Below are 14,215 nucleotides of genomic sequence, written 5' to 3'. Positions count from 1 at the left end.
TGTTCTCTCTAAACGAAAGAAATCCGGAGCATTTTTGCTTTTACGAAAGAAAAGCAAACAGCAACATTGCGTTCAGCGTTTGTTTTGCGGGGAGCTGCTGTGGAGGCGGTCAGCGCCCCGAGCAGCAGAGAGAGTGGCCCCGCCGCCTTCCCTGGGAACCACACTGAGCGTCTCTGCATCAAGCTGCCAGAGCTGTGAAGGTGTCTGTGAGCCTCTGTGCTTCATCTCGACTTATTCCGTGCATTCGTTAGCAAGCTGTGTCCTAAGATCATTGCTTCTTCGCTTTACGCCACTTCGGTTTTTACGAGAGGTTTCATTATTTTTGAACGTAGCCTACTGAGTTCCTTTACATTTCCTCTGAATTTTGTTTGAAAATGGACTATTTGTGCCTTTTGATTTGCAGCTAAAAGGCACTAGTTGATACTTTTGGCATTCTACTTGGAAATGTCTTTCACTAAATCCATTAAGTCATCAGGTACATTTTCCCGCGTTACCCCAGGCAACAGTTTTGCTAAACTTTCTTCCTCTACTTAAGGAGGGTCTCCTTTCCTCCAGCATTGGAGAGCATTTTCCTGTTTCCCATCAGCCCTCACTGACAGCCACCTCCAGGTGAGTTTCTGTAATCGGCCACAGAGGGGCGCTGCTCAGCTCCCTCGGAGAGAGAGAGCCAGCCACGTGGAGTGCAAACAGCTGGGAGCCTCCAGCTGTAGTGCCTTCGGGATCCGCTCCAGCTCTCCAGCTGTGGTCACCTCACTCTCCCTGGCAGCTTCCGGCCAATAACTAAATGTGGCAGGAGCAGCCGGGCGTGGCCATTTCTGTCCAACATGCCCGTCTTCCGTGGACCGTCTTGTGCGCCTCTCTGGGCTGGCCTAGACATTCTCACAGCTGCACTGCCGTCTGAGGCTCCTTTTAGCCAATCCTCCTTCCTCGTTTTTTCAGATGTCAAGACCGTATCTAAAATCTAAAGTCTAAAGCCTTTCCTACTCCTGCTCCCTCTCTTCATCCTTCCAAGCCACTACCCCCAATAAATCGCTCACACTTCTAATTCTCTCTTGGTGTCTGCTTCCTAGAGTAGCCAACTGTCACAAACCTCCTCAAGGTCCTTCTAGCTTCTGACCGCTCCCTGGTCCCAAGCAACGACCGTGCGTCTTTGGTTTTAGTTATGGCAACACTCCGCTTCCACGTACCAATCCTGCTCTGGTTGCCATTGCTGCAGAACAAATTCTCCCTGAGTTTAGTGGATTACAACAACCATTTTATTTTGCTCACAATGTCGTGTGTCAGAGTTTGGGAAGGCTCAGCAGGGTGGTTCTCACTTTGGCGTTTCCCATGCAGTTGCAGCCAGATGGTGGCCAGGACGGGACATCAAAGATGGCGCACTCATATGTCTGGCAGGTAATGCCGTCAGCTGAGAGTGCTTCTGGGGCAGTGGACAGGAACACCTCCTGCGGCATCTCCAGCACAGCAGCCCCAGGGGAGCTGGGCTTTTTACATGGCAGCTGGATTCCCCCAGAGAGAGTGTCCCAAGAGAATCCAGTGGTTGTAATACGGCCTTTTCTGATTTAGCCTTGACCACACATAGCATCATTTTATCATTATGCTGTAGGTTGCAAGCAAGTCACTAAGGCTGGTCCATATTCAAGATGGGAGGGCAGAGACCCCACCTCTTGATGGGAGGAGTGTCACATAATTTGCAGACATCCACAATGACCAGTTTGACGATAGCAGAAACCAACAGTGAACTCCTTATATGGCACTATACCCCAGGGGACCATCCGTCACCTGCTGGAAAGTCGATTACACTGGAACACTTCCATCCATCATGGAAGAAGCGGTGCCTTGTTCTCGCTGGAGTATACACTTGTTCTGAATATGAATCTGCCTTCCTCCCCTACAGTGCTTCTGCCAAAGCCACCAGCTGTGGGTTCACGCAGCGGGTGCAATATTCACTGCCACCGTACTTCATGGAGCACCGCCTCTGACCAGCGAACTCATTCTCACAGCAAATGAAGTATGCCCGTGGAGTTATATCTATGGAATTCGCTGGATTTACCATGTTCATCATCACTCTGGAGCAGCTGACCTGGTAGAACAATGAAGTGGCCTTTTGAAGACGCAGCTACGGGGCCAGTTGGGTGATAATACTTCGCATGGGTGAGATCATGTCCCCAAGGATAAAGTATAGGCTCTGAATCCCTAGCCAATATGTGGTGCTATTTCTCCCAGAGCCAAGAAGCATGGATCTGGGATCAAGGGATCGAAATGGGAGAGGCTCCTCTCACTAACACCCATAATGATGAACTGGCCAGTTTTATTCCTGTTCCTGCAACTTTGGGTCCTGCTGCTTTAGAGGTATTGGTTCCAGAGGCAAGAGCATTTCCATTGGAGAACAAACAGAACTGTCTTCTGACTGCAAGCTCTTACCACTGCCTGACGGGGTCCGTGTTTGTATATTTCGCTGCTTTGTCACCACCGACCCCTTGATGAACAGAGCAGGTCCCAGGGCTCAGGAGCTGCTGAGTAAAGTATTTGCTGATCAGAGCCTGATGTAAATGCTAGTAAATCATGATCAGAGTGAAGATAGTTTTCCTATATTGTATGTGGAATACTGAGTTCATAAGGTTCTAGATAAAGAGGAGGTGCAAGTATTTAAAATGTGAAGAAGGAAGTAGAGGAGGGGGAGTACGATGAGGAGGAAGGTGAAGAAAGAGGAGGAGGGAGAGGAGTAGTGGAGGAAACAGGGAAAGGAGGCTCCGGGGGGAGGGAGGGAGGGGAAATGCACAATGTACAGTGTCGGGCACTTTAGACGGTTCTTCTGGAGACAAACCTACATACACGGCAAGTATTCTTCCTCCCCAGTCACAGATGGAGCCACTAAGGCGCAGGGAAGTTCATGCACTTGCTGAAGTTTCATCCAAAGCGACTGAAAGGGAATCCGACTTCAAGGTGTCTAATTTCCAACCTCATCTTCTTGCCATTATACCTCGCCATCGGAGAAAGCAGACATGTCATGAGAAGAAAACGGAAACACTGCTTAAAATCATCTGAAAGCATTCCAATTTGATCTGAAATAACGATTTTAACTTCTGAGCTTGACCTGTTTGCTGAAGCACAGGTTTAATAATCAGTGCTTTGATCCACGACTTCATCTATCTGCACAAGCAGGCAATTCTGGGATTTATAATCAGCGTGTTTCTATAATAGTTCTATGACTTACTGAACATTTTCCCTAGCCAACACTTTACTATAGACAAATGATGTTATAGCATTTTGAAGGTACACATTTTAATTGTAAACTGGTTTGAGAATATTAATGTACAAAGTAGGACCTAAAACATTGGAGGAGTAATGTTGAAAATAACTGTGTTTACCCCAGAAATAACATACACGCACTCTCTGCACTGAGCAAATCTGGGTCTGGCGGGTCACAGTCAGTGCAGCCTGAAGTTTTCAAATCAACGGAGGCACTTCGGGATTATCTTCAAAGTCTGGATCTTCCTCGCTTGGTATAATTTTGGGTGCAGCTTGAACTCTTCTGGGCGTGTGTTTTTTCTCTTGAACTATGTTAGCCACATCAGGGAAGGCACGCTTGCTGGGATCTACTTCTAGTCTCTCCATTTGCTGGCTTCTACAGCAAAAAGGGCAAAGGAAATTGAGATATCATTTTTAAGTAAATTTCAAGTAGATTCAAATCATTCATTCATTTGTTCAGCAAATATCGGCAAGTACTATCCCTGGAGCATGGAGGCAAAAATAGGACCCCATCCCTGGTTTCAAGTAGCTTAGAGCCTAGTAGAAGCAAGAGTTGAGCCTTGGAGAAATAAAGTGCTAAAGAGCGCCGCAGGGCCGTGCTGACGTGCAGGCAGGTGGAGGAGAGGGCGGCTGGGAGACTCTGCTTACCTAAGATTGTTTTGATAATTGAAATGATACAGCAGGCCAGGCCCCAGAGCCAAGATCAATAGTAGAATCACACCAGACAGGTCTCACTCCTGAATGGAGCTAATCAGGCTCCTGGACCCTGCTGCTTCAGACCATCCAGCCCGCACTACAAGTTCAGGTGCACACCAAGCTTAGCCCACAGTTTCCCCTCCCACACGAACCCATTCCTCCGCCGGCACTCCGTCCTTCCAGCCATAGCTGGAGTGAAACGGACCCAGGAAGCAGCTCTGCTGGCCACTGAGTCCCCTTATCACCGTCATAGAGAAAACTCTAGATGATACAGTCACAGGGCTGCTTTTCTGGCAATTTCCATTCCATAGGCCTGGAGTTGGACCCAGTAATCTGTATTTATATTAAGTTCCCCCAGGGATATTGATGATTTAGAAATTATTTTGGAATCACCGCACCATTCATTCATTCAGTTATTCAACAGATATACCTTAAGCGCCTACTGTATTCTAGTTGCTGTGCTAGACACCAGAAATAGCATGGTCTGTGCAAACAGACAAGGTTCCTGGTAACATCCAGGAGTGCAGTGTTGCGCTCAATAGAAAAGTTATCATATCGTCATGTAATTGTCTCATTACCGACCTGTTCTCCCTATAAGACTGACATCTTTGAAGCAATGGTGTTGTCTTTTTCATCTTGTATCTTTGGCGTATAGCTTTACTGAATAAATAGTTGTTGAATAAATGAAAAAAAAGTTATTACTGTGGATTAACGAAATTAAATATGAAATTATCTCTGACCTAAGGAATATCACAGTCAGCCTAATCCAGGAGCTCCAAACCCATGTCCTCAGACCAAACTCGTGCAGCAGACACAATCTGGTGGGGGAAGGAGGTCCAATTTTCTTTGGAAAGTGTAAACTCTGCTGTTCTTACAGCCCTCCCCCTCATTCCTGTAATCTGCGCAGCCCTTGAAAGATTTGACTTTTTGATTCCTTAGTATTTTGACTAATACTCCTGGACCTGCTGAAGAAAAATACAAAGTATACAAAGACTATAAAAGGACATTTTCTGAAGTCCCAGATTGTACACTATAAACAGTGTAGGAAGTTACAGTTTTCAAAGACTCGCATTACAGTCACTATTAACTACAGCATACTTTTTAATTAGTCTGTTCTTATTAAAAGACTATGATATCTATGGCTTAATTAAGTAAATATCTAAATTCATCTATTATAATTATGTTGTCCTTGACTTTGAGGAAAAGCAGCCCATCTCAATTGTAGGCATATCTCTTGGGCCATAATTTCTGGATCTCAGTAATAAACTGTGAGCTTAGCTAGTATGTATATAGTTATCTGCAGACCCCCTGCTTCAGATGTTGTGAGGAATAGTTTGCATGCAGGGCTTCAGTGACTCATGAATCTCTGGGCCTGAGGCACCTGAGGACCACGCTCATCCCCAAAATAAAGAGGAGACGGGCTTTTCTCCCTGGCTACTTCATGTCCCCATGTCACAGGCCTAAAGTGACAGATGCCCATTGCTGGTTTTACCCGCCACCTGGCTGTCAGACCAGAACCTCTGGCACCTAGTAAGAATGGCTGGAAGACGGAATGAATAAATTTATTACCATGGAAGAAAGCAAGAAAAAAGAAAATGTCTAAAATCAGTAGGCAGTAGGCGTAAAATACATCAACGATTGACTCCTTCTATTAAAGAACATCATAAAGAAATGATAATCGGTTGGGCTAGTTTATTTGGACCAAAGACTCCCACTGCCCACTAAAAACTTTACTGAAAGATGTGGTAAGATAATTAGGATCCACAAGGTCAGAATTCAGTGAAAGGAGGAACCCAGAAAGGGGAATGGAGTCCTGAGACCACTTTTGCCCTGAGGGCATTCGGTGAGCCCCTAAAGTCAGGCTTTGGTCTTGCTGGATGTACAGAGTCTGGGGACAGAGGGCCAGGCCCTGAGCATGCCAGGTGGGCAGTCTAACAGGATGCCCTCTGCCCAGTAAGGGTGCAGTCCCAAAGGGCTTCCCCCTCCTGTACGAGTGAATGAGAGGTAAACCTGCTCTGCCCGCCTCCCCAGGGGGCTGTGAGGGGAGGTGCCCCAGTGGGACAGAAGAGGGCTGAGTTGTCACCACAGGCTGGCACTTCCATGGGTTTATAGCAGCTAAAAAAAAAAACAAACCCTCAATCTTGAACTTAGGCTGAAGTGGTTCTAAATTAGCAGTGTCTTGAGGGTCTGCCCCAAAGCACACATCAATGCTCCCTGGCAGAGCACCTCCTGGACCTCTGAGAAGCCCCCAACAAGGCAGCAGATCACAGGAAAAAGTAAACAAGCACTCAAGTAAACGGGCACTCTGCATAAGAATCAGCAGAAGCAACAAGAACAGAAATAGAGACATAAAAACTTCAGATAGTGACTAGGAAAGCATGAATTATAAAACCACTACACTTATGTTTAAATAAAATGTTTCAGACTTGAGAGTAAAATGCTGAAAACTTTTGGTCTGGAATTGGCAATAAGACAAAGATGCCTGCTATCACCCTCTTTTCAACATTGTACTGGATTTTTTCCCTATGCAGTCATGCGCGAAAAAGAAAAGATACAGGTTTGGGAAGAAAGAAAGCCATCATTCTTTGCCATATATCATCAGGGAAATGGGAGTTAAAACAACAATGAGATACCACCGCACACCTATTTAGAATGGTCCAAATCCGGAGCACTGACAGCACCAAATGCTGGCGAGGATGTGGAGCAACAGGAACCCTCATACGTGGCTGGTGGGGATGCAAAATGGTACAACCACTCCAGAGGACAGTTTGGCAGCTTCGTACACAACTAAACATACTCTTACCATATGATCCAGCAATTGTGCTTCTTGGCATTTACCCAAAGGAGTTGAAACTTTATGTCCACATAAAAACCTGCACAGGATGTTTATAGCAGCATTATTCATAATTGCCAAACAACTGGAGCAGCTAAGATGCCCTTCAGTAGGTGAATGGATAAATTAAACTGTGGTCCATCCAGACAATGGAATATTATTCAGCATTAAAAAGAAAGGAGCTAGCAAGCCATGAAAAGACATGGAGGAACCTTAAATGCATATTACTAAGGAAGAGAAGCCAATCTGAAAAGGCTACGTACTGTATGATTCCAATTACATAACACTTTGGAAAAGACAAAATTATGGTGACAGTAAAAAGACTAATAGTTGCCAGGGGCTGCGAGTGGGGAGAGCGGGAGGAATAGGTGGAGCACAGAGGATTTTCAGGGCAGTGAAACTACTCTGTATGACGCTATAGCAGTGGATACATGTCGTTATACATTTGTCCAAACCCACAGAATGCACAACACCAAGACTGAGCCCTAATGCAGATTATGGATTTGGGTGCTAATGATGCATGGACGCAGGTTCACCAGTTGTAACAAATGTTCCACTCTGATGGGGGATGTGGATCATGAGGGAGGCTGTGCCTGAGCTGGGGCAGGGAGTATATGGGAAATCTCTGTGCCTTCCACTTGATTTTGCTGTGAACCTAATGAGACTGCTCTAAAGAAGAAAGTCTGGGCTTCCCTGGTGGCGCAGTGGTTGAGAATCTGCCTGCTAATGCAGGGGACACGGGTTTGAGCCCTGGTCTGGGAAGATCCCACATGCCGCGGAGCAACTGGGCCCATGAGCCACAACTACTGAGCCTGCGCGTCTGAAGCCTGTGCTCCGCAACAAGAGAGGCCGCGATAGTGAGAGGCCCGCGCACCGCGATGAAGAGTGGCCCCCGCTTGCCGCAACTAGAGAAAGCCCTCGCACAGAAACGAAGACCCAACACAGCCATAAATAAATAAATAAATAAATATTAAAAAAAAAAAAAAAAAGAGATTCCTATTCATTCTACACTCAGTTCTCCCATTCTCTCCACAGACAGAAGTTTGTGGAGAGAAGTCTTTGAAAAAAAAAAAAGAAGAAGAAAGTCTAATTTTTAAAAAAGACACCGTGAGGAGAGTAAGAAGGCAAGCCCCAGAATGGGCTACGTTTTATAGTCCTGCCTGGTTCCACCACTCACTTAACAACTTTGCAATCTTGGACAAATTGCTCAATCTCTTTGAACCTCAGTACATTAGGATACGAGGATTTATACTGCAGTGATTTTGGAGAGTAAAGATAACGCATAGCATCATATAGCACAGGGTAGGCACTCAGCACTCAATAAGTCCATTTTCGAGGAAGCTGTGTGTTTTCCTTCATCGTACAGTGTCACAGGACCACAAGAGTTCACTGGGTCAGTTACCTTCCCCCAAAACATAACCCCATCTGGTCCCAATGAAGATAACTCTCCTTCCCTTTATCTTCTCCCTCTATTCACTCTGTCTCCACAGCATGAGGAAAGGACCACTCAGGCTATGACAGGGTTGAGGGGCCTATTCCGACCTCCCTGCCCCCAGAGTACCACTGCCTCTGTAGTCCTTTCCCCCAAGCCAACAACCTGCCTGACCTCGTTCCCATGTGCAGCATTTATAGGCGGCTGTTTGGTTAATGGGCTGCCCAGCCAGAGGCTGAGACTATGTGTGTAAGGAAGTTCGTCAATGACTAAGGAACATCACAAACAACCTTCCCATCGATGGATTATGAACGGTCGTGAGGTAATCCTTTCTCAGTAACGAAAATGAAAAAGAAAGGCCGTGTGAAAATACTGCAGGAGGTCCTATTATGACGAATTGTGCTAGGACATCTCTAATCATCAAGTGTCATCACAGTAATGACGGTTTTCCTGGAGTCTTGAAAACCAGCTCCAAACTTTGGCAATGACTTGGTTTCCAATCCCTGTGATTCCTCATAAATTAGATTCAAACTCTTTACATGTGTTGATGCCGCTGGGGGTTAATTATGACCGTGAAGATTCATAGTAGTCCTAATACCCTTGATTCTCTGTAAATCACACGTGTATCTGAAATGGAAATCACTAAGCTGGGAAACATGAGAGTGGCTTTCCAAGGTTAAAAACAGCAGTCCGCTTTTCAGAAGGAATTCGACTCCATACCTGTTGTTTAAACAAACCCCGTGTTTGAAAATCTCTACAAAATTTGACAGTTGTCTTTGAATATATACGAACGCCTGACTGATTGTATTATGCAAGACATAAATATAGTTCTTGTTCAGGTATTTTTATAGTGATAATTCTAGCATATACATTTGTATCTCAAAGATAGTTTGCCTTGGTCCAAAATAGATTCTGCCATCTGGATGGTACGAGTCTGGAAATCATGGCAAGGAGAAGGAAGGTTGAAAGAGCTGGGATGTTCATTCTAAGGAAGAATTGAGAAATAATGAGAGCTTTGTCTGAAATACTCTAAGGATTATCACTGCTTGTGGGAGGTGGGCTTTGTTCTGGGGCGTCTCTGGGGGCAGAGCTAGAACCTTCAGTTAGGAATCAAAGAGAAGCTTTCAGACCCTGGGGGAATACTGAGAATGCCATGAATATTCTCTTGAGAGGGTGAGGGTCCTGTTGAGAAGGAAGCTTAAGCCAAGGCTGGAAGGTGACCTATGATTGACAAGAGGGCACACACGGGGCCTCTTGGTCCTTGCAGCCCTGAGAGTTTTGGAATCTATGACATGACACATGGGTCATAAAAGGGAAGCGGTGTGAGCAGCGTTATGGGCAGGGCTCAGCAGAGTCGTCCCAACAGGTCACAGCTACGTGACCTCCGGACATTCCAACCTCCTCCCTCCCTCATTTTCCTCGTCTGTAAACTGAGGGTAAAAATTGTGAGGATTAAATGCGTTACTATGGGTAAAGCGCACGGAATGGTGCCCGATACAAAGCAAGTGCCCGGTAAATGTAGCTGTTGTTGGTGTGGATATTGCCACTTTTATTATTGTCGCCGGAAGTTGGAACCTAAATATACACAGATCTGTTTTTGAGCCCTACAAATCAAGAGTCTAAGTTTGGGGAATAAACATTAATGTTCATGGTATGAATCCTTTTTAAACTTTCAGTCACTGTACCTATTTGGAAGGTGCATTCTAGCCACCAAATGACAATGAAGAGAACTCTAAACAAAGTTAAGACGGGCTGAGGGGACGGCACCTTTTGTCTGTCTGCTCCCTGCTGCCGTCTGGCGTGCTTTTCACTGGCTTTGATGTTCCTTGACAACCTGTGATTACTTCGCCCACCTAAAACAAAAACACAGTACACAGTTAGTGATACATTCTCTCTGATACATCTTCAAAAATATACACTATATATTTTTTAAATGCTAAAACATTTTAATTTCCACTACATATTCCATGAAAGAGTCTGACTTTAAGCCCCTATATGGGGCATGAGAAAGCTCCAATAGTCCCCCTGTATCCATGGGGATGCATTCTAAGACCCCTAGTGCATGCCTGAAACCACGGATAGTACCAAACCCTGTATATAGTATGTTTTTTCCTTTACATACATACCTGTGATGAAGTTTAATTTATAAATTAGGCACAGTAAAATACTAAAAACAATAACTAGTAATAAAACGGAATAATTATAGCAATATACTGTAATACATGTTACAAAATTGTTCAGATTTAATACCTTTTCCATCTTAACTAAGCACCTATCACTCACTGTGGCCATAATTTTTGCAATCTGAGGTACGGCAGCAAAACCAGCATGAATTTCTTTTTCCTTCCTCACAATTTCACGGATAGAAGATTTGTTCATACTGCAGATCTTAGTAACCTCAGCATATGATTTTATTTTCTTTCCTTATTAAGTCAGGAACTTTCACCTTTTCGATTAAAGGAGGCACTTTAAGCCTTCTCTTTCCTCGGTTTCAGTTACCCATGGTCAACAGTCTGAAAATATCAAATGGAAATTCCAGAAATAAACAATTCATATGTTTAAAACTGTGGGCCGTTCTGAGCAGCGTGATGAAATCCTGCACCATCCTGCTCCGCCCTGCCCAGAATGTGATGTGAATCATCCCTTTGTCCAGTGTATCCACCCCCCAGTTCCTTAGTCACTTAGTAGCTGCCTTGGTTATCGGATCAACTGTGCTCGGGTTCAGGTAACCCTTAGTTTACATAATGGCCTCAAAGGGCAAGAGTAGTGATGCCATTGGTCAGAACCCCAGAAAGCTATTGTTTATCGCATGTAAGCTTCAATACATGGACGGTGACTGAGCAAACGAGGCAAGGCATCCTTGTCTGGGGGACTACAGCATCAAATCTGGGGAGGTGAGCGCTCTTATTGCCCTTGATGGCAATCCGTCTCCTATGTGGTGGCACAAGCATCCGTTTTTTTACATAGTGCAGTTGTATATTTTTCCCTCATACTTTATAAAAATTCAATCTGTGTGTGTATGTGTGATTTAGTTCAGTCCCTTCCCACAGACCTCATGGGAGGGCCTATGTGCAATGCAGCAAGGAAAGATCTGCTTAAACACCACCCTTTCGATTATGTATTGAACACCCGACTAGGGAAAATACCTTTAAGCATCACCAATGGTTTGTGTGATGGCCAGACTTTTGCTGAGACTCCAGAAGAGAAAACAACAACAACAACAAATGCCGCATGTACCAAACACAGGAAGTTTCAAGGCTGGAAGAGTTTGTTCAGAAACATTTTTTAAAAGGTATATTCTGCATAACAAAAACATGTAGAAGGAAACCATGGAAGAGCGAGCCATGGAAGCCGCCAATGCAGTGTTCACGGGATAATTAGAGGAGGTGACTCATGGAAAGGATCGCTCAGTGAAGCATGTTTTTATCATCATCAAACGAGGTTTGCTTTGGAGGCAGCTAATTCCAAAATGATGTATTTGCTATGTTTTAAAGTCTATTTCATGCCAATTTTACTGTTTTCCATTCATTTCTTGCTGGCCCATGATGTTACATTTTTGGATGTTCACGTGCCAGGGTAGGAATGTTTACGCTATTTTAAAGTGAAAACTTAACTGTTGTTTTTTTTTTTCTTTTCTCTAATTGAACTAGTGTGATGGATACAAATATTTCCCCCATGTTCCTGGCCTATCCATAAAGAAATGGAAATGCTTTTCAGTTTCTATCGATGCCAGTTCTGGTTTATTAAGCCACGTTAATGTCAAATATGAGGGCAAGGAAAGACAGAGTTGAGGAGACTGAACAGAGATGGCTTGCAGTTGAGGGAGCAGAGAGCGGTTGTAGGCGTTGGGGTAATGAAAGCTGGCACCTTCCTCCTGGGGTGTCTCGGGCGTGAGTGGGGTCAGCAGGACCTCCCTCCGAGAGGCATGGCGGCAGGCTGTCGGGGAGGAGTGCTGTCCGGGAGAATTTTCTGCAACGATGGAAACGTTTCGGGCTGTCCAACACGGGGCCCCAGAGCACTCGCAATGCTGTTAGTGTAACCGAGACCCTAAAGTTTTCATTTTATTTCATTTTTAAGTAATTTTAATTTCTACTGACCAAGCCAGAGAGATGGGAACATGACCAGGGTGAGCCCCAAACCTATGCGTGGGCTGCCCAACTCTTCTTCGGGAGTGAAGGTCATCTATCCATGCCAGTTAGCCCTGATTTATCCGAGGTCCTTGACCACATGGCCTTTTCAGTTCTGGAACTCTCTACTCCTTCCTTGACATGCCTGGGATCTGGAACTGAGCGTGAGAACGCGGAGCCTGTGTTTCAATCTCTCTGATCAACGTGGGGTGTAGGCTGCTCCTTTAGCCCAACTCAGGACGACTTATCTAAAGGACCACGTGAGCCACAGAGCTTGGGCAGGCAGTGGCTGGGGCCTCTGTCAGGCCAGCATTGCAGCTCAGCTTCTCCCCTGTCCCAGTCCTGCTTCCTCCCCTCCCACAGGTGTGGATCTCTAGGCTGCTCCCCAGCAAATGTTCTGCAAGCGCATCTCCATCTCAGGGTCTGCTTCCTGGGGAGCAGTGGCATCTGAGAGCTTTTCTATTTTTTAATAATTACATTAAATGAGACCAATGTTACTTAAAATTCATGAAAATGTCAACTATAAGAAAAAAAGCTTTTGAGCCAAAAGCACAAGTTTTGTATTGCTTGATGCTATAAATGCGCTAATCAGAATGGGAGCACATGCATAATTAGAGTCTTACAACACCCCATCTCTAACACTGTTATTTGTCCCATAATAAGCTCAGACAAAGATTCTCTGTGTTTATGGAAATGCAAATAGAATCGCAAATTTGGAACTTTTCTTCACCAGGAATTTGCTATGTACCAGAATCTCAATGTGTTGCTTATTTTTAAAAGATATTTTCAGCTCATTTAGTTTCAAAGGTTCTTTTAAGTTTAAAAGTTAGGGGGAATTAAGAAATCAGCAGTAAGAAAAGTATTAACACCAGCATTCATATTGACACCAAAATTCATCTTAACAACAATATTTACATGAATAGCAGGAAAAACTCTTCTGATAAGAGATCTAATCTTCCCAAGTAGAGGATCAAAGTTCAGAATTCCAAGGTACTGAAACAGTAACATGTGGTTTCCCTCTATACCTGCAGCTTAGTGCTACTCTTCCTCTAGAAAACGATGCTCATTAACATCAAACTTCCTATTCATTTGTACGAAGTGTGTTTAGGGATGACTAATGGAAAAGGTGTGAGGGCCAAAATATGTTTAATAAATAAGACAAAGTGGAGCAAATGGTTTCCTGAATCCATAGAGGGAAATGTAACCAACTACTTGAAAATTCAATTGCGGGATAGGCACAAAGGTACAAATTAACATTTTAATAATATTAGGTTATTTTAACGCATAGATTATGCAGTTGAAAGTTGGGAGTGAACATGGAGGTAGGAATTGAGTCCCCTTTAGTTCAGAAAGCAAATGACCCTTCAAAGGCTTTCGTGACAGCTGGTTTTCCAGCCTTGGTTTAAATAGCACCGTGGGATGGAGTCCCTTTACCTCCCTGGGGTAGCAGTCTACACTGAGACCATCTACATTTACCTTAACATGTACGTGGCTGCTTTACCAACCATAAAAGTTACTAATGCCAAGAAATCAATACTACCTACGTGAGCTGTGTAAAAATACAGTAAACAGACGTGAGGGAGAGAGACCTACCTCCTAATCCTTATATTTAGGTTGAACCATAGAAATTACCAACATCTGACTATTTTTTATAGGTTTAAAAAAAACTTTTTTTTTATAATTAATTTATTTTTATTATTTATTTTTTTATTTTTGGCTGCGTTGGGTCTTTGTTGCTGTGCACGAGCTTTCTCTAGTTGCGGCGAGCGGGGGCTACTCTTAGTTGCAGTGCGCGGGCTTCTCATTGCGGTGGCTTCTCTTGTTGTGGAGCACGGGCTCTAGGTGCACGGGCTCAGTAGCTGTGGCTCGCGGGCT

The 14,215-nt window shown here is 44.5% G+C and overlaps 1 protein-coding gene across 2 annotated transcripts in view; it reads right to left on the bottom strand.

Annotated features, from left to right (window-relative positions):
• Nucleotides 1-3,260: 3,260 nt before the first annotated feature.
• DNAAF11 (dynein axonemal assembly factor 11) overlaps nucleotides 3,261-14,215 on the bottom strand; it is a 74,193-nt gene continuing 63,238 nt past the window's right edge. For both annotated transcript variants that reach the window (XM_059901250.1, XM_059901251.1), the window contains exons 11-12: nucleotides 9,981-10,066; nucleotides 3,261-3,628 (exon numbers count right to left, since the gene is read on the bottom strand). In XM_059901250.1, the coding sequence (XP_059757233.1) occupies nucleotides 3,451-3,628; nucleotides 9,981-10,066 (264 nt within the window). In that variant the 3' untranslated portion in view covers nucleotides 3,261-3,450. The remainder of the gene's footprint in view (nucleotides 3,629-9,980; nucleotides 10,067-14,215) is intronic.

The sequence above is a fragment of the Balaenoptera ricei genome, chromosome 17, assembly GCF_028023285.1.
Source record: "Balaenoptera ricei isolate mBalRic1 chromosome 17, mBalRic1.hap2, whole genome shotgun sequence".
Lineage (NCBI taxonomy): Eukaryota > Metazoa > Chordata > Mammalia > Artiodactyla > Balaenopteridae > Balaenoptera > Balaenoptera ricei.
This window is presented reverse-complemented; position numbering and strand designations above follow the sequence as displayed.